We start from the raw sequence: 20580 nt of genomic DNA, 5'->3' as shown, positions 1-20580 counted from the left end.
AGCTAGAGAAGATGACTTGGCCTCGGGAAATACCAAATCACTGAAGAACACGTTCCACAAATCTATCAGGTATACGTGAAAACAGATCAATGTGTCTTAAGTAAAATAACATCTATAGATGGACACAGTATATTAATTTAAATGTAGCCAAGAAGACATAAAACTGCATCTTATTAGAGTTGTCTCGTACTTAAAATACTCTGAAAATCAAGTTATTGCTGCGGAAAACTACTTCAGTCACATCTATAATGCGATTTCGAAATTTTATCTTCTTCTCGAACTGAACTCCCCAATATCTGCAGACATTTATTTCTTCAATAGCGTGCTGACTTAAGCAACACACTGTGTTATCAAGAAGAGTTCTCGGGACAGCGCATTTCACGACTCACATTGTAGTTCGATTTTCTTCACGCCAGGATATGCAATCAATGGATTTTAAAATTTCCAGTGTGTCCTTGGTACTCATAATTTCCATATATTTTTTAAGGTCATAGGTATATATTTTATTTGTAACGTCTAGTTATTGAAGGCGCATGCTTTGTACAATGATGACATGCAGGGCTTAAGCAGCTCTTTGAACGGCAGGAATTGGTAAACAGCATCAACGGTTATTTTTCCATCGAACATGGTATGTAACTCTGAACCAAACTTGTACGGCGATGGACGCGGTCCCTTCTTGCGGTCTCGATAAATTCGTAAGATAGTAAGAGATCTACTCCATTAGAAACCTGCACCTGAAGATATTGAACGAAGATACTGCTAAAGGGCAAGTAGCTTCATTACAAAATATTGACAGTATTTCATTTTATGTAAGGTCATATTTAATTTCAAGGAATTTGCAGCAACGATTTCAAGAGTAAATTATAAGTCGTTAAGATGAGCACCAGTCTGCATAGATGCGCTGAAAGTTGCTTCATTTAACTAAAGGTATACGTTTTGAAGATATCTCATTGAGGAGAATGGATAAGTCGGTGGAGCGCTGTGTACACTGTGTCAGTTTAATGTTGACGTAGGCTTGATTTCCACTAAGAGCGAAAGAGATTTTCATACGAATATTTCTTAGGTTTCTTGTCGCACATGGTACGGCAGTGGCAACACCCGCAACCGTGTGCGACGAGTAACGGCATGCCTGCATGGAACAACATTTGCATGGTAATGACGGCGGCCGCAACCGTAAGAAAAGGCGGTAGTGGCGGTAACAGTGATCGTTGCAAAACCAGCATGTCTCGTACGTCGTGAGTCCATATCTTATAAAATCAATATGTGACAAAATGTTTAATGAAAAAAGTGATACTTTGCAGTATAAACCTGCTCTTCGCAGGTTTCGGACAGAGATAAAGCTAGGCTGAATCATGGCCCCCTCCTGGATGATCCCTGTAGTAACATCTAATTGTTCAATGTATGGATAGTAGAAAAAAATAATAGGATAGTAATTTTATTGATGTTCCCGAAAGCTACACTGTCATCACGGTCAGAGGAAAAACTCCATCGTGAACATTTAATCATTTGTTTGCGTCACAAAAAAAACTTCATCCTTATCAACATCGTTTCTATTTTCTTCAAGATGACGTCGCTTGATGCAAGCACGGGCCAATTCACGCGTTCGTCAATAATCTGAAGTCGACGTGTCAGCCGACTGGGGCCTAAGTCTAGCACGAGCGATAAACTTATCCAAGGACTTAGAAGAAGTGGTACGGAGAGGTGCCAAACAGTTTTTTAAAAATATAATAATATTAAAAATGCATGATCTTGCTCCGCAACAGATTTGCAGTTGAAAAAGAGCCGTTACCAGTATAGTTTGGCGAACTTTAATTGAGAGTGGGAGAGTTGACGTTACCTACAAGCATTATTGAATAAATTACTTGTACCAGATTTCCCTGCTTATCATAAAGCTTTTGCATTTCATTTTGAAAATCAGCTGATAATTCAGCAGAAGTGAATGACATGCAGATTAGATGACAGCAAATCTTGGAATTACACATTAAATCTATTTTCGATTTTAAAGGTGTGCGCTGTTATATCACATGGCGGAACTTCGATTTTTCTGGAGTGCACATGTTTCTGCCCATATGACCAAGTCGGTTTTTACCGAAGACAACACAGCGGTCACCCAAAGAAAACTTAACACTAAAAAGGTCATGACTAGATCCTGTCTGTGTAATTACAGGAACACCAGTTGAAGTGGTTGTCATATACCTAATTAAAAAAGTCCTCTCTTAAGGCATTTCTGGAGAAAGATGGTTGCTGGCAAATAAAAAATTGACAATCAAGTGAACAGAATGCGTCCTTCGGGCACAGAACGCCATTTTAATTCAGCAAACCATTTTCGAGCAGTTATATTAGATATAGAGCTCCGCCGTTTATGTTAAAAGTGTAATAAGGTGATTCGACGGTTTTCCTGGCTTCGGAGAATAACGCAATATAGAAAACACCCGAAGCTTTGTCCTAGGACATCCAGAGCACGATTGATTTACAGATCCGATTTATGTCGATACGCGCATCGACTTGTCCAGCCCGATTCAGGAGACTTCGCTTGGTTACAACTTCCACGTTGCTTGCCATACCTAGGATGCTCTCAGACTGGCAACACTACAAACCGTAGCAAGGTCTCTAGCTACAGTAATCAAGGTGATCTGCCGGATTTAGCACATCCGATTTAGCACAAAAAATACCTGCAGTAGAAGGCCTCAGAAGTTTCACTAGTCTGCGTAGTTTGAGACGAGAGCGACTGATGAGTCATGAGTTTTCTGTTTTTAAACGCTTGAGAACTAACGCACTAGAAAAACAGCTGGATCAAACATGTTTCGGAGTAAACATTTCAAGGCGGTTCTAGCGCTGGATCGCCTTAGAGCTGTGCTGAATTCTTCCGTTCGAATGTCTTAACTTCGGTTAAAAGCTTTTTTGGTAGTGACAGGATGCAACGCTTCTTCTCATCCCCAATAGCAAAAGTAACCTAAACGTGGGAGGTTGCGTCGTATGTTCTGGAAAAAGACTACACACGTTTCTGGAAAGTGTTCATGCGATATTTAGAAAGCAAAACGGATTCTGCAGGAATATTTCCTCGTCAGCGGCATTCAGGGTCCTGTGTGACGTCATCAAACAAGTTTTAAGTTACTCTCACAATATACCTACGCAATATTCGATTATTCCGAAACAGCTTTCCATTCCACTCCAAGGAGTATCGTTTTAAGCACTCCTGCCAACACGAAGGTTTCCGCGCTTGTGCTCAACCTAAAAGCAACGATACTTCAAAAGAATGGAGTGACAATCGATAATGGAATATCAGAACTGCTAGCACGGGATATGTAACAGTGTTCCGGTCTATCATATATCATAGTCCTTTAGCCGCTTGCTGAAATGTGCTAACCCATTTACTAACTATGGCTGCTGAACTTATGAAACGGCCACACCTTTAACCAGCATATTACGGCAGGTGCAGCAGGGCTTCGACAGCTCTGTTCATTATACTTAACCCTTAGCGATTATTGCCCTACAACTCCGCATAGGGGGTGAATTCAACTTGGAAAAATCTTATTTTGGGGAATATTGAGCAACTAAATCAGACAAAGGCTTCCTTCCTCAAAAGGAGGCCTTCGTATACTTCAGGTGGGACTTCAGAGAACAGATTATGGGCACGGTAACACCGAATGTAAACCGAAAAATGGAGTAGTATAATGTAATAATTGCTGTATCCAAAATGATCTCACGAACACCAAATCGACTGCTTCCGGCGTTATCTATGACCTTAATGTTTTGCAAAGTTATTATATATATAATATATCAAACCTTTAGAGTTACTTTGTTATGCGCATGTGTGTATTTTAAAGATAATTATTTAAAGGATAATTTTAATTATAGAAAAACCTGACGAAGGTAAATAAGTTTGATTAGAAATAAGTAAATAAAGAAAAGTGCATACTATTTCTCCAAATAAGTAAGAAAAATTATAATAGCGATTTAACATGCAATTTAGTCGGAAAATTGCTCTTTGAGCATGATTGGATCTAAATAATACCCAACATAAGCAGCCCCTAAAACCTCAGCAAGGTCCCTGCGTATATTTCTGTATAAAATGCAATTCCAGAGCAAATCTTAGAAGCGTTTCGCATTTTCAATCTCCAGAATTTTAATTTATCCCGTTTTGTTGTCGATTCGGAGCCCCCATGTTACTTACAAGAACACCCTACGCCTAATTCTTTAACTTGGGCTCGTCTGTACAATCGTATAATCCCAATATGTAACACACGTTTTTCTGGATATGCGCACATTTTGGTCTACTTTTCCAAGGCTAAAACTAAAGCGCTGAATAGTTATACTAATTAGCGTCTCTGCTCTGGTACAGAATGGCATACTGTTCAAAATATTGAAATACCAAGACAATTTGGTATTTTGTATGGGTAGCTCATTTTTATACCAAAGGTGTTTCCTTTACATTTTGACTAAACGGATGATATCTGTATATGAAGTAAAAAACAAACCAAAGTTTTTCGGGATCGTTGTCTGAGTTCCATTCATCATCATCATCAGGCGGACCCTCGTCAGTAACCTCTGAGCTCGATAGGTCGGCTTGCACGTCGGATTTTACCTCCCACTTTGAAAAGCCGCCTTCTCGGTTTCGATTTCCGCACTTGAACATGGATTTTCGCGCATGACTCCTTCTCGAACTTGATAACGTGCCCTGTTACAAAAGATTGAAATAACTAGTTAGGTATCTTCTATGGGACTAACAGAGTACGCACTCCCAAATATTTTCTAATTTCATCCGCAGTAAGAAATATTATTACTACGACTCGCTTTTTGTCAACGTCTTCGAAAGATATGGGCAAAAGACTCCTACCCGATTTAAAAAGGCAACAGGAATCTAGGAAGTAAGGGCAACGTTGTATCCACAAACTTTTTTAATGCACTTTCGAGCCATTTTAGGGAAACCTCTGCCCCATTCTGTTAGCTGCGCGTAGCAAGTCCACTCACCGTTCTCCAACTAATTCCATAGATGTAACCCTTGGTAACGATACAAACAACAGTATACATACCAGATCTTTCTGCAGTCCAGCTGGCACAGCATTGGGCAGTCTGGTTCGTTGCTGAGCCAATCCAGTGCCAGAGCGCCGAGGCTGGGGAATTGTGCTGCTTGTAGTCACCAAATGCACCTGTCCTAATAGACCTCTCTGTCGACGTGATTGTTTGGCACCTAATAGTTTTGGTAGTTTCCTTTGCTCATTATCCTCGCTGTCGTCCGACACATAGTCTTCGATATTTTTGCCCATTTGCCGTTTGCGCTCGAGATTTCGTTGAAATTTTTCTTTAGATTTGCGAGATGGTCGAGCAGAGGAGCATACAGCTCCGGGGGATTTCATTCTTGCTGTATCGATTGCACATACCTAAAATTATAGTTCGTATCAATAGAATAGGTGATTGATTATTTGTCAAAAACAGAAAACCTCAATAACAATTAGTACATATACTATGCTGTCTGCAGGCCTTTATCGATTACAATGGATAGATCATTGGATCTATGTGTTACGGATTTTCCTAACTACATTAATACGAAAACAATTAATTTATCTACTCTTAACAAGTTGTGTGCAACGATCTTTATTTATGCACAGATACAAACTGTGCTGTATATAGCCACACCGAGAAACAGAGCAACGTGAAAATTCCAATTCTTTATAAATAAAGGCCACATTTAACAGTACCTAAGGTTGAGGTTACGAAAAAGTTCATGGCATATATATATATATAAACCACAGCACATTTTTACGTACGTGCGCGAAAAATTCTAGAGCACCATGTGGCATGATGTCTATGATAGTATCGATTGTATCTTTTTTCGGCGTAATTATCATTCACAGGAAACGCGAGTCCTCGTGTCACCTAATATCGAGTGCATACACTGCAAAGCGAATTACCATGTACCGCTTGTATTTGCCCAACTTGTCATGTATGATCTGTCAACGTCTCGACATTAGACACATTTACTATTTAAAGATCAATCTGTCCAAATGTTTGTTCCTGTCCCCTGAGGTTCTTACATGAAACCAGTTCATGTTGTAGCCAGTCGGAACCAGCGACTGATATCTTCTGCAAATAGAGGTACGCCGATGACACACTAGTTGGTTAAGCGTTTGACGTTAAAGAAACTTGGGAAAAGAGGTCCTCTTGTAGTTTAGTTACTTAAGATCATTACTGGTCGAGCCTTTCCAATTTTGAAGCAGACTTTAAACCAAAATGACAAACCGCAATCTCGAATGAGAGGCGTTGTGGAGGTCAAACATATGACACAATTACTATTGCATTTGTGCATCCTATCATTATATGCATAATGAATGTGTATCCCTCGTTTAGATTTGATAACTTCTGCCTTCGAAGTGTTCGCGAGCGGCACAAACTCTACCAGTTCTCTCAGAGGCACGTTAATTTTAGCAAGCGCTTCTGGGATATTTAACCGGTCTTCCCCAAGATCCTTCATGACACGAGAATTTATACAAGGTTATTTCGCTTACGAATCAGAGCAGGGAGGTTCCTCAGTTGCACAGAAAGCAGGCGAAGGCTTATATTGCATTCTTGAACCGCAGACAGCAGCAACCACAGGTAAAAGAACCAAGTGTACATCATAAATTAACACTACGCACATAAACGATCTGTGTGTTTGATACTGTGGGCATACCAGTATATTGATATATCTGATGCTCACCCCAAGTAGTCTTAGAGTTTAACTGACGTTTCCCTTTCTGAAATTGTCTCCCACGAGACACGATCGTTTTCAGAATCAGTTAAATCTAAGAGGCAAATCTCCATCGGACATGTCTGGGCCATTTAGGCATTCGCGGCACACATTAAAGCATACAAGGCAGGTCAGGTGCCCGTATCATTGAAGTTCAACTTACGAGAATGATGCCTGGGGCATAGTATGCTCTGTTAGCTAAATGCATGAGTCAAAAAATAAGCGCGGAGGATTCGACTTGGAATGAGAAATCTTATTAGTAGAGAACCGATTAGACCCCTGGCAGCAAATAATCAGGTTCAATGGCAGCATACTCATAGATTAGGTTCGTAGGTGTTGGGAACTAGGAGCCGGGTAGGAGACGTGAAAAGTGATTCCATCCAAACGTTTTTGTAGGAGCCTACCATGTGCTCTGCACGTTTATTGCAATTAAAGATCAATTTTAAGGACGTTGCGATGCGTTCGTTGTTTCGGCGGAACGAAGACCGACCGGCGGGAAAGAATCTGAAACTATTTGGAGAGCGGCTAAACTATTCCCGTCCGATAGTGTATTAAATCCGCCGCCATAAACAAGTGAGCTTTTATTGTATTAATGCTTCTTTTTATACTGCATCACAGTTTAGAAAATAAAATATTGCTAATATATTAAAATGAGTCGACTAGGCCGTGAAGAAAGATATATAAGTATATTTTTCGGAAATGAATCGAACTTAAGCCTTATTAAATGCGAACACTTTACATATACACTATTCGACATTTTGTCTCGGCAAAACGTCTAACTCGACAAACAAATGTAAGCAGGAAATTTCGAAAGTGTTATTTTCAAATCCGAAACGAGTTGAAAAGATAAATTGGACTTGATAAAAGCAGTGAATAAGCTTTTGAGTTCTACGTCCGATACTGGCGTTGTGCGTTGCTTTATACTTAGGACTGCTTAGTTACCACTGCAGTTACCACTCTTCTCAAATGCTCCAGTAATCCCATTTGCTATTTTAATTTGTCCGTTACCCACTGCTCACATCGTGTTCCAAAGCCATATAACAAATTAACTTCAACTTTTAAATTTCCGAAACAAGCCTAGTTTATCTTACACTTCCTCTTCGAATCTAGTCCGTCCGTGCTTTTGAACGCCGTACCAATTTGTCATAAGTTACTTCACTCATTTCCATAGTTTATGTCCTTGGCTTAATCACTAGGAGGCCCCTTTTTAAAACAAACTGGCTTACGATTGCATTAAACGAGCTCTATTGTCGCAGTTAATTTTGATACCTCACTGTTCGTATCTTGCTACCTCAAGGTATAAGCTGTACAAACCCCAAAAATCAACCTTACAGCAGTCATTTAGGGTGACTGAAAAACAGCGAGGACTCCAAGACGCGGATTTAATCATTTACTATTATTGATGGCCTTTTTGCCGTTATACCAAACGTTTATCTTGTCTATTTTGCCACAATGAAATTATTGTCTTTTTGCACTTATCCTGTTTTTCTACAGCATACTCTGTTTCTCATTCTGGCTCAACACCATTACTATAATATATATATATATATATATATATGACGAACTTGAAAAAAAAGCTGTGTATTTTATATATTTTCAAGCAACTGTTAAATATTAGGTTTACAGCATAAAGCTTAGAAAGTTGAACCATTTTCTAACATAAACTCGTATTACTCTTCCAAAATCATCCCAAAAATTCTCGTTTTCGCCATTTATCATTACGACATGTAGAAAAACAGCTATATGATTTTTTTTTTACACAATTCACATTACCAACAAAACATAATGTTATGGCGCATAGTAAATATCAAACTAAAGACGCGATGAATCTACGTGGGAAAGCAGAAATTGCTGGCTCTCAATGTAAACTAAAGTATAGCTCGCGTATGCACAAACAGCTACTTTATTGCAGTTGCCCTGCTTCACTAACTTCTTCACCCCTTCGATTGTTCGCCAACTATCTTGCCGCTTAGCCGTAATTATTTCATTTGCCCGTTCAAGTATATAAATCCAATTTCATTCAAAGTAACTAGGCTTGTTTTACCGTCATTCGACTGCAATGTCCTGTCATACTAGTTCCGTATTTACTCGATCACAATAGTTAGTTGCTATTATTTTGTTTGAGTTATTGGGCGTAGGTACCTTGCAGGGTCCTATTTTGATAGTATACTATGGAGCTGATAAAGGACATTTAGTAATACTTTTGGTACACTTACGTTCGATAATCAAATAATAAATGAATCACATTCTAGCTTACCTTAGTTATTGAGGAAGAGAGGGCATCCGTTGTATTCTCCCTTGTGATTTCAGGGCACTCGGACGTACCAAGCCCGGTGGTCGAATGTAGACGAGCCACTGCTGCGCTTACCGCGTCCAACTCTTGCGGTGTTAGAGCGTTCTCCAAGGTCGTTGCAACGGATGACTGGAATAAAGGTAACCTGTCAGCCTAAAACTTGCGGTTAAAATATTTCTTGAGTAAATTTTGTACGAAACTACTCGATCTCAAATTGAAATACATTTATGAGTGGACGTTCCATGTTTTTGGACACACTAACTGTCCTTCCACTTCAGTGCCTTCTACTATGCATTCCGACACTTTTCCTTGGACAGCCAAAACTCCGATATTAGTAATAATCACAATATAAGCGTTTTAGGACATTACTGAGCGCCAATCTCCACGTAACTTATTTCCAGTGTGCGACGTTTGTAAAAGTAATACGATCAACTTTGACCGACAAAGCGAGTCGTGGAAAATAAAGAGATAAGTCAAAAAAATCTCTGCAAGACAAAGCTGACATCCCCCAATAGATTTAGACACAACCAAGATGGCGAGTTATCCATATTTCTAATTACTGTAAGCGTGTTCATCATTACGAGTCCTAAGTCGTACTATTTTGACGAATGGTTACGTGATACCATTGGAAAAAAAATGTGTAAACTGACCTCTTTGGCGTCATCCTTGGAGAGAATTGCAGCAGGTCGGCAAGAATTAGTTACAGGATTAGTAAGCATTTTTGAAGACGGTGGATTTTTTCCTTTAGGTCTGACTACTGATTCTGATGATGCAGGGGAGTCAGAGCACGATTGCTGAGCTTGGCAACGGCTGCTGTCAGTAGCATTATGACCCTGTTGCGCAATTACATTGATGCTGCTTTGCTGCTGAGGTGACACTTGGAGGTGTTGCGGGGACTGTTGGTATCGGCCTAGTACTCCTTGTTTATTTGCTTGCTTAGCTGGGACACGCTCACCGTTGTCGGCACTCCGTTTAGCTCCTCGCTTGGACGTTTTCGACGTCCGCGATGTATCGGTACTGGGCAATGGATCTGCTGACGGAGGCTGCGCGTAGCAATGATCTAACTGCACCGACTACCAGCCAGAAGATTCAAATAAACAGGAAAAGATAGAATAGGATCATACGTCGCTGATATTTTATTTGGCTACGTATTCTTTGACTGAATTACGCCACAACACTGACTTGTGATAAAATAAAGACAGCTAATTTATCTAATGTTAGAGAAATAATTCGTAACAGGTTTCTGTTAGATTACCTGTTCGACCTAACGCGTACCAGTAGCAAACCCGGTGTAGTTAAATGTCGAAGTTAACCGTATGCTAAAAAAGACCGACTGGCTCAACCGATATAGGTACGCAGCACCAGGGTAATAATGTACATAGAGGAATTGTTATATATTATTCAATTAGTAGAAATTCAATTAGTAGTGTTTTTTTCTATTACCGCTCATATACGGCAATAAACTGCGCATTGCGGCTCGCGCTTATGTAGTTGTATATCAACAAAGGAATACGTTGTTATGAACAGCATTTTCCAAATACGTTTAATAGCCAGTCGTATTTTAAAAGAAGTTGTTGTCTTCGGCTACTTTTGGAGCAAATACTAGTTCGATGCAAGAAGCAGTTTCTCTACAAACGGATTCACCAATGACAGAGGATTATGCTTTCACAGAAAATGCAAGAACATGTAGAACAAGAAGAATGTGTCACAGTAAACCACTTCTCTTCAATTAATTCGATTCGACTCGACAGCTAGTTTATACTCCACTTTAAAGTAACAATGTCTAGAATCGTCCGAAATAGCTAGTCTACGAAAAAGAAAAAAAAAACAACAATTTAACCGTTTTTGAAAACCTTCAAACAAACGTAGAACTACTGAACTTTCGTAGATGACAATTGTAGATAGTCGAACACTGTAAACAAGCAATGAAGCACGGTGACAATAGTATTTTCTTATTCTATGTTCAAGTTTGTTACGCTTGTGGCACAAATCTGGGTCGTTTATTTTTGAGGATAAACGCTTAATACATTTTAAGAAGTGTTTCATGATTAATCTTCTATACTTTTGTCTTGTAACCTAGTACGCAAAAAAGCTTACCAGCTGAATCATAAACAATTCTATCTAAAAGTTTGATGGTCTAATGATGCGTTTGTTTAGTGAACACATTGCTTTAAAGAAAGCACAGGATTTCAAAGAAAATGATGTCGAAGTTGTCTATGCCGAGACTCCCATGCGCTAACCTATAAACTTTCTTGGCTAAATGAAGTCGACGTTCTATGCCGTCGCTAATTATCATGCAGGTTTCAGAATCTGGAAAAGGCTCACGCGCTAGCAAAGATGATTCGCAGTAAAGGAAGGACCCTAATGTAAAGGACCGAATGGGCACCCGATGCTGCTGTTTTCTCAATTCAGAATTTTAATGGGGAAAAGTCTGTATTATTATCACGTGTGCAAACACACTGTTCTTTTCAATTATATGGAGCGCAATTAGAGTGAAGAGAAACGACAGATCAGTAGTCAAATACCCCCTTCGGCAGGTAAACTGTTTATCTGAAATTGGGTATAGCTTTTCATCTTTCCTAGGTATAGCTTTCCATACGATTTCTCCTATGACTTAGCAGTTAAGAATATCAGTTTTTTGTTGGAGGGACTTGTCGTCTGTAATTTTATGGCCCCTTTCTTCAGTGAATACGGCTGGATCGTCTTCGGACCACTGGAGTCGAACTTTAAAAGAACACATTCTAGTCTGTGGCCAGTAACGATCATAAAATCGTTACCTCCATTCCCGGGATCCTAACTTTTTTCTTATTTGTTTTTGGCACTAGTGTTCTGTCGAGGCAAAAAATTATGGAAATATGAACCAGTTCTACTGAGCGGATATTGCTTCACCGTTTTTGTTCATATATAGTCATCTGTGCAGGGCACCAGGTAAAGAATAGATGAGTTCGCCGACCTAGTGTTATCATACACCGAATAGGAGAAACGATTTAGCAAAAACTTAAATGACATTGGGAACGCGATGTACGAATATTTAGTCTCTTTTTCTAACATAAACAGGTACAGTTAAGATCATTATTCCCATACGGTATTCGGCATAACACACATTTTCGAGATATTACCTAATAGGCCAACTTATGGCCACTAAATCTTAATGTACACTCTTGGTTTTCAATAGATACGCCGTAGCTGGATCAGGAGGAGTCCCTCCAGGGTATCAATACATGTAAATTCGCTCAACTCTTCTACTGAAGTTATGCTGAAGCACGTTATGTCTCTCCTTTTAAACGCCAGCATTCCGCCTTCACGATTCTTCCGATCTGAAGATTTTCATTTGATTTGAATTTGTCGTTTCTTCATTTAGCTACGATTCCATTACATAAACAATATCGGTATTTCTCATACTGGCGGATAAATGTAAGTTTTTTAAGACGCCGAGTTTTAGCAAAACATGAACATTAACATAAAAGCGTCCTAAAGAACAATGCTTGGGAAGCCAAACTGGCTTTAATATACTAGCGCAATAGATTTTTATTAGTAAGGCATTTGCACCGATCTCCAGTATGTACCCTGAATTCAATGCCGCGATCCCGTTTTTCTGAAAGCATTATCAGGCTGCCCACCTACGCAATTTGGATTGTGATACAGAAAAAGACCAAAACAGGCGACAGTATTCAGCGGCATAAATTGTATATATGGCAGATGTGCTTTTTATTTCGTAGGGGTTAGGCGGGTACTCCTTAAGATGCTAAAACCAGGATACTTTCTCGCAGCTGTACTAGTAATATATTACTCATTTGGCAGTTTTCGATCCTTCTTCTACAAAAAAAAAAAAACTTCACTGTTAATAAAAAAAATTAGTTAAAGGAATGACGTTTAACTCCAAACATGTTTCCATTAAGGCTACATGTAAATCTCCGTACTTGATCTCTACACCTCTTTCGGAAAAAATTTTGTCCGAAGTAAGTTCCTTGAGCTTAATCTATAAGCTAAGATTGTTCTTTGAGTATTATTTGAAGAAATTTGTTGCGCTTATTCTATAAACTATGGCTAATTTTAAAAAATTGGCTCCTTTGCTACAGCGTTTCTCGTCAGCACAAGGAAAACCAACACAAAAAAATCCAATTTGGCATACAATTTGATATTTGAAAATTTAGAGGTGCAAATGCATCAAAAAAATCGATTTCCTTTTAATGTTATAATTTTTCGCGACTATTTCATTTTTGGCGGACAAAAATCGTTTTCAAAATAGAAACCATAAGCAAGAGCTAAAACAGCTGTGGCCGATGCTCTGTGCTTAGCAAAATTCCTTTTTATATCATGAATTCTCCTATCGAGAACTGCTTCTGTTTGCAGACGCACGCACGCTTGCTTCACGCTTTACATGATAATAAAAGCCAACTATTAGGATTGCGCAGTGTCTCTTATTTGGAACTGCGATTCCTTTCTTTGATCTACAGGCTATCCTTATAGTTGCCTGCGGTATTGACATAATTTATAAAAATTTCGTCGCTAATAATTTTGGCCAACCCAGTCTGGTAAAGTTGTCCTTTCTCAAAGGGGCGCTGAGTACACCGCGCAATATACTAATAAAGTACGTATGACTAGCAAGGCTGATAACATATAAGTCGTTTATTCGAGCTAATAACTGCAATCGTTTCCGACAAGAACCTTAGGATGCGACGGCAAAGACCCGGGCTTGCGGCGATTGCTACAAAGTGCTATAACAACGAAGCGATGAAGGATAATACACTAGCCAGACCCGCTATGCTCAACATGAAAGCCAAATATCATTCCATACCTAAAAAACGATAAGTATTTCTCTATATGGGTTTATTGTAGAAAATACGTCCGATCAACTTCCTCATGTTGATTCATCATTTTTTTTCTCTTATTTAGGGCATTTTTAGAAACCCGGGGCGTGTGCCGAACATATAAGAAGTAAACAGCTTTTTAAGCTCAATCAAATGTCATTATTGTTCCATTTGGCATTTTATATAGGATCTTGTACAGCATTAATTTAGTTGGCCAATAGACGGTACCTGAATAGGTACTTCTTCTGAATAGATAGCTACTTCTTTCCTGAATATTCCAGTGTGTATATGCAGACCAAGGACAAATACTACCTTAACTTGTGTGTTGTACAGAAACTCAGGCTTATAAATCATGGAATTCGTTAATCCGAATAGGAACCTGAACAGGTAGAAGGGTGACCTTGCCCAGCCGCAGTAAATAAATAAGTTAGACCTATACAATTTTGGAAGCAATAAATACCTTTCTCAAAAGAACGACTGGAAGACCGTGTTAACAGTGATGCATAGGAGTGAAGCATGGCTTCCTGATTGTGCATTCTAAAATGTTCTTGATTGAACACTGACACTATGTAGATGATATTAGCATAGCCGGCAGGAAGAGTAACACCTCTTAACAAGTTTGTCTGTCTCTCGAAATATGGTGCCAGAATACACGAATGGCTAAAAAAGTTCGAAAAACGTAGATTCTTAGATTGTGCAAGAGTGGCCCTGCGGGCGTGACGATTTCTTCGAGGGAACGCTAAAGGTATATCAACGAGAGTAGGTATCTGAGAGAAGCAAAACTTTCATTCACTTTCAGTAATACGCAGTCGAGCAAAACCAGAATCAGTTACCAGAAACTTGGGCCATGCATGGAGATTGGGAACAGATCGAATGTTCGCACTGCTTAAAAATAAGTGAGATTGTGTTATTCTGCATGCACGCGATGTTATTGTGATTCGTATATGTAGGACTTGACGATACTAAAAAAAGCACCTAGCGGTATTCCTAGGAAAACCAATGAACGTTTCAATTGTTTTCGATCTGCAGCCATTACAAAAAAGCAAGTGGTGCGACGGCTTACATGAGAGAGGTTTCGTATTAAGAAGTTATGGAATTTACTTGGAATAACTTGGAATTGATGGAGGGAAGTTTCAATGACGGTTTGATCTTTTTAAGTGTTGTGATCGTCACTGGAAGTCACTATACAGAAAAAGTAAAAAGAAAAGGCGTATCACATGGTTTACGTTCCTACGCCAAATATTTGTTATCAAAGCTCAAGTGAAGTATATCTATAATGGATGCCCTTAGCTTTGCCACTGCAAATTTTAAACATTACATAAATGGACATCATACACTTAAGTACGGGAATTTAGTACGGTAATGATAATGAAACGCTTTAACGACTGTACGAATGAATGAATGATATATTTTTTTTTCAATTTGCGAACATATAGCGTGATTACGAAATACTGTACTATTCTCGCAATTTTCCTTAAACACAACGAACTCTTTTGAGAAAACTATAAGAGCATAAATTGCCGGCAAGCTTCCAGTAATGCCAAATTTGTTCTAACTTTTACCGTTGTCGAGATCACGGCAACAACGCCGATTTTCACAAAACTAATATTTTTCGAGTTATTTGAAGCATCTTTGATTTTTGTTCGGCCATAGCTGTGTCAAAGTTTATCCACCACATGGCTACACTTAACGCCCTTCGAGCGTAATGCTTGTGACCAAAGTTGAATGATTTTTATTAGCTCTCTGAAAAAAAACTGGTGATCTTAAATATTACCACAATTCGTCGAGATTTTAGAAATGTTTAATTTGTTTAATGATTTTGAAATGCATCGAAAATTTACCGCAGATTCAACATAAATTGTCACTAATCTGTTGTCTAGTACACGAATGGTAGCCAAAAGAAACGCAACCAAAAAATCAGATAGCTTTTGTAGAGGTTATACATAATTCGATCTACATCTTTTATTCTTGACATAGTTTAGAAAAAGTTATCAACTGCTGTTGAGGCAAAAGTTATACGGTGAATGCACTACCAGATTTTAGTTAAGCGTGCGTCGTAATAGTAGAAACGTTTTGAATACTCGAAACATGTCAGTTCAATAGAAAAAACGCAAAAACTGAAACTAGTGCAGAGATCTAGAAAACTATGAGAGCTGAGGTAAATCTAATCTAAAAAAAGAAAGACATGACCGAAAGCAGCAAAACTCCGATAACTCGTAAACGTAAACTTCAATGAAAACGTGAGTAATCGTTTAATTGAAATAATTAGATCTATTGGTATAAGATATATGGTGGGATGTGGGGAGTTTCATTTTCCATGAAGAGAAGAAAAGTTGAATCTATACCTCGAAAACGGCATCTAGAAAGAAAGCTAGCATTACCAGCGTACGTACCGCTAGCTTGCCAATAATTCAGGTTCTTACAAAAAAAAAACATTTGAAAAACCAAATACATAGTCACTCTGTGCACTTCCACTATTCATATTTAAACATATACAACACTCTAATAGAACAATTCATTTCTAAAGTACCGTGTTGAAAATACTGAAGAAAGGTAAGAGCTTGATTCAATCTACCATAGTAAACTTTAAATGTATGCGTTTTTGTAACTCAAACCGCTGTGGAATTGCCTGCGTAAGAACCTCTGCACAAACTTGTAGAAGAGAAGATGCTCAGCCCGAGTAGTCGCTGAACAGCCAGCGATGCAAACAGCCGCGTGTGTCAGAGGTAACAGATGCCACTTTATCGGAGTGAGAGAAACTAACACTAATTCTGCTTCTCAGATACTACCAACGATAGTACGAACTATAACTTATTATAAGTCAAATTGAAGCGCTCAGGGTGGCATGGCCTCATAGCTAATTGATCGTTCCATATAGCCTACAGGTGAAAATAAGATGTGGGTCAGTAATATGGACAGATGGATCCTGGCAATAATCGCGATTTTATGCGCGGTAGCGAGATTCTGGTTAAAGGTATACATTTGAAAAATTTAGGAAATATAGTAATGCATTGCTCGCGGCACTGTCAAGCCTTGTCGCATCGCAATTTATTTCGTTTAGCCCCGCGATTAATTACTCAAGTTAGCCTGAAATACACAGCAAGTGTACATAAATGCCAAAGTTCTAACGCCTGCGTAATACAAGTATGAAAGCTTATGGTTTTTATGTTGAATATGAGATCTAAACCCTAGTCATATTAGCTTTTCTCATTGCAAATACATGCTATGCTCTTGTAGTTCTTCGATATTTTCTGTTACGTTATTGGCCAATGGCATTCTATTTCCTTTATTCCCGAGATACATTCTCCCAGCACCTCATTTCATTTAGCTTATAGAATGTTTCATTCTTATAAAAGCAATTTGCTCTCAGCCTGTTTTAGAAAAATGCAGCTCTTGGGAGCGTAAAGCTGTAATAAAAAGGCGATTAGAAAGTAAAATGAACAATTAAAAAGCCTGCGACATATATGCGTTTTGAAGATTTGAAGGGCTTGATCACATTCGCTTCAAAAAAATGACGCTGCGTTGTTAAAAAAGTTGTTTGCTCCATGCGACCTTAACCCTGTAAGGGCCGCTTTTCACTAAATAAAGGTCATGTTTTAGATATGATGGGTTAATAAATGATAGATTTTTAGACCAATCGGATGAGTTTCTTAGCCGTTGTTGTGCTACAATAACAGGAAGCATCTATGTGCCTTAGAATTTCTTCTAACTTACACATTGTGATTTTATTTCAGTATCTCAATTCAAACTATACCTGATCCGACGAGGAAAGAATATCCGTCGTCAACGTGACTTCCTGGCCAAATAGCTGTTGATTGTCATCCAGAACCTGAAATTGCTATGAAAGGCTTAGCTTGGATTACAACAGGTAAAGAACTTAGAAAAGGAACTGCCCAGTGGGCTTTTAAATAACGGTATCTGTGGTCGACTCCAGATATCATCTTGTTACTGCTTTAGCGAGATGAGACTGGACAATTCTGAGTAATTTATCCGATCGTTAATGCAAACACGTTGATGGTCACGAAACATATAGCCGATGACTAATATTAAGGGGTTGCGTTACTTTCCTCAGTATACATGTACTACAAATAGCTCTATCGGCGTACTTTGAGAGTCACTATTAAATTATGTTTACCCAATTTTGTTATACAAATATTCATCAACAGATTCAGTCGCCATACGCCAGTAGTTACGTATACAAGACGTCTGCGGGACCATTTAAAAGAAGGTTAATGAGAAATCTGATACTATAGAATCTTGAAACGAAAAAACACGCAATTCAGGCCTACCTATTGCTTCCGAATATTCACACTGCATATCCTTTAAAATAACGTCTCAATACATTTGAATCTATCATTAAATTCACTCTGTAATCCCTTCTGTAACAGCATAGCGTATATAACCTTCATGACTTATTTTTCCTTACCCAAACATTTCTTTATACACTACGATACAAGTCAAGTACTGGTGATTGCATTTTAGAGGTGTCAGTTTAGATACTCAAGTGACAATTGAGCTCCGGCAATAAAGTTTCACGCAAAGTATTTACGATAAAAGCCGTCTGGCGAAGAAGTGTGACATTATTTAGGTATAGGACGATTACCTATTATTCCAACATTTCTCAGAACAGGCTGGAATTTCCAAAACGAAAGCTACTTTCAGCTTCTTCCTTAAAAGTTCTTCCTTCTAGGTTCTATGAACACAATCATATACACACACATGAAACTTACCAGCGATTCCAGTTCATGCAATTCCAAAGTTGTAGTTGACACAGCCGAAAGCATTTCGTCTATTTCGGGGCTGTCTTCTGCTCCAACCGAGCCTCCAACGCCTGGCCCGAACACGGCCGACGGTCCATTATGGCTGTTTGACATTACCGCCGGAGTCCCCAGAGCCACCCCGCCCTCAGTCTCGTTGTCACAGAAAAACGCGGGACTGCACTCTGTAGACATATAGCTGAACTGCCCAGACAGAATCCTTGAGACGCTTCTGCAGCCACCGCTGTACCGCACTATAACGAAAAAGTAAGTGAAGCCGTACAGTATGAGAATAACGCATTTATCAAATACAATAAACCGCATTTCTGCGTATTCAATATTTGTTAATAACGTAACTTGTTAATATGTCTGAAAACTATTATGTCACTGTTACAAAGGTGGCAGTAAGTGGTCATCTCAAACACTGATGGGAACAATAGTAACGCTCCATGAACCTTGCTCAGATGAATAAAATGTGTTTAATAGTTAAATTAGTGATATAACAACGTACCTGATCTAACTACATATTATCACAACCCGCTCACCTCCGTCTGAAAGTAAAGTCCAAATCTGTTACTACTAAATCGACAACTTAAGTATTCAAATTATATTGCCTCCTTTTTTGCTTAACTTAAAGAATTACGCTGAATTAGGAGCTTTCTGCTCTCCTTTTCCGCTCTTCCCATGCGGCAGCTACCAATTTTAATTAGCGATTAATAAGCGGTTATTGAAGATACCAACGACATTTTTCGGGTCCTTATGTTTTAACCCAAAATCAATTTTTCGTTATTAGTTAACAAAAATACGTCGTACGTAAAAACGTCGTAAAATACATAGCAGCCGCATTTTTGGAAATTTCTTATCAGCGGCGATAACCTTATGCTTAAATAAACTTTGTTTACTAAGATAAACCTGCTTAAAAATTACTATTTAGATTTATTATTCAATAGTTTGACTTTCACAATTTTCCGTCTGTTTCTTTCAATAAAATCACTAGTTCATTTGTTTAGTTTTACATTTGAGGGACTTATGTTGATCAGTAGTCAAGCCTACAACTTCCTTGAATAGCAATTCTCCGCATTATAAATAGTTCAAAACAAGCTGAGCTTTTACAAGCGAATTTCTGGGATAACTGTGACGAAAAGTTCTTTATGATCTGCTCTTTCAGACATCCATTTGATTCGTTAACATCTTTCATTTAAGCTGCTTTATAGAAGTATCCTCCTAAGTTAATTATTCGTGAAAACTATAACGTTCAAACTACAGGACTTCCAAAAACTTGGTGTGTGTATTTTCATCGCTTATTTCATGAATTTTATTTGCGTGTTGCCGTCAAATGGCCGGAATGATTCACCGCGTTTATTAAGCGTTTTATGTTAATCATTCAGCGTTTTTAAAAACCGCAATTTATTAGGGTTAAAAAGACTATACATATTGATGTGCTTTAAAAAAAATTTCAGATTGCTTCCAAATGCCACTTTAATTTCAAAAATACATTAGATTCTTCTAAAAATAATTTTTAACTGCTTCCAGTTAAGGCTGCTTTTAGGGGTGTTCTTTCATTAACTGATGTTAGACATAATTTATAATTTATTAAATCGAGTTCTTACGTAAACCCATGTATATATCTTTTACGAATTATTGAGGCTATTGCAATAATCTAGTGGACATATATACCTTGTCATTTGAGTATTTTTCTTTAAGCAGTTTCCATAAGAATGGTTCCCGATCACATTAAAATCTATGGAACATTTTCCAGCAGAACTTTAGGTTTTAAAATGCAAATATACCCACAACTTCATTTGCAAATTTTTTTGCAAAAATTAGAAGGTGTATTCAAGATCACATTGTTTATCACCATTTGTTTGCCCTTCCGTTGAAATATTGGTTCGCGCATAGGTTGAGTATTGCAATATCTATCAATTAATCGAGCGAAATGATGCACTAAAAATGTTTGAAAAAGTAGAATTGATCGTTTCTTTATTCAAAGCA

The 20580-nt window shown here is 38.4% G+C and overlaps 1 protein-coding gene across 3 annotated transcripts in view; it reads right to left on the bottom strand.

The window, feature by feature from the left end:
* Nucleotides 1-18783, bottom strand: part of pps (protein partner of snf) — a 39446-nt gene extending 20663 nt beyond the window's left edge. Inside the window, exons 1-6 of one of the 3 annotated variants that reach the window (XM_022813158.2) lie at nt 18562-18783; nt 17586-17669; nt 9671-10093; nt 8985-9149; nt 5034-5381; nt 4479-4678 (exon numbers count right to left, since the gene is read on the bottom strand). In XM_022813158.2, the coding sequence (XP_022668893.1) occupies nt 4479-4678; nt 5034-5381; nt 8985-9149; nt 9671-10093; nt 17586-17669; nt 18562-18783 (1442 nt within the window). Of the gene's footprint in view, nt 1-4478; nt 4679-5033; nt 5382-5768; nt 6667-8984; nt 9150-9670; nt 10094-17585; nt 17670-18561 lie in introns of those variants that run through there. The other 2 variants (XM_022813160.2, XM_022813161.2) reach the window with 2 other exon arrangements.
* Between the last annotated feature and the right edge of the window lie 1797 nt (nt 18784-20580).

The sequence above is a fragment of the Varroa destructor genome, unplaced genomic scaffold (assembly GCF_002443255.2).
Source record: "Varroa destructor unplaced genomic scaffold, Vdes_3.0 BEIS01000006.1, whole genome shotgun sequence".
In the NCBI taxonomy this organism is placed as follows: Eukaryota; Metazoa; Arthropoda; class Arachnida; order Mesostigmata; family Varroidae; genus Varroa; species Varroa destructor.
Note: the sequence above shows the minus strand (reverse complement) of the source record. Positions and strands in the feature narration are given on the sequence as shown.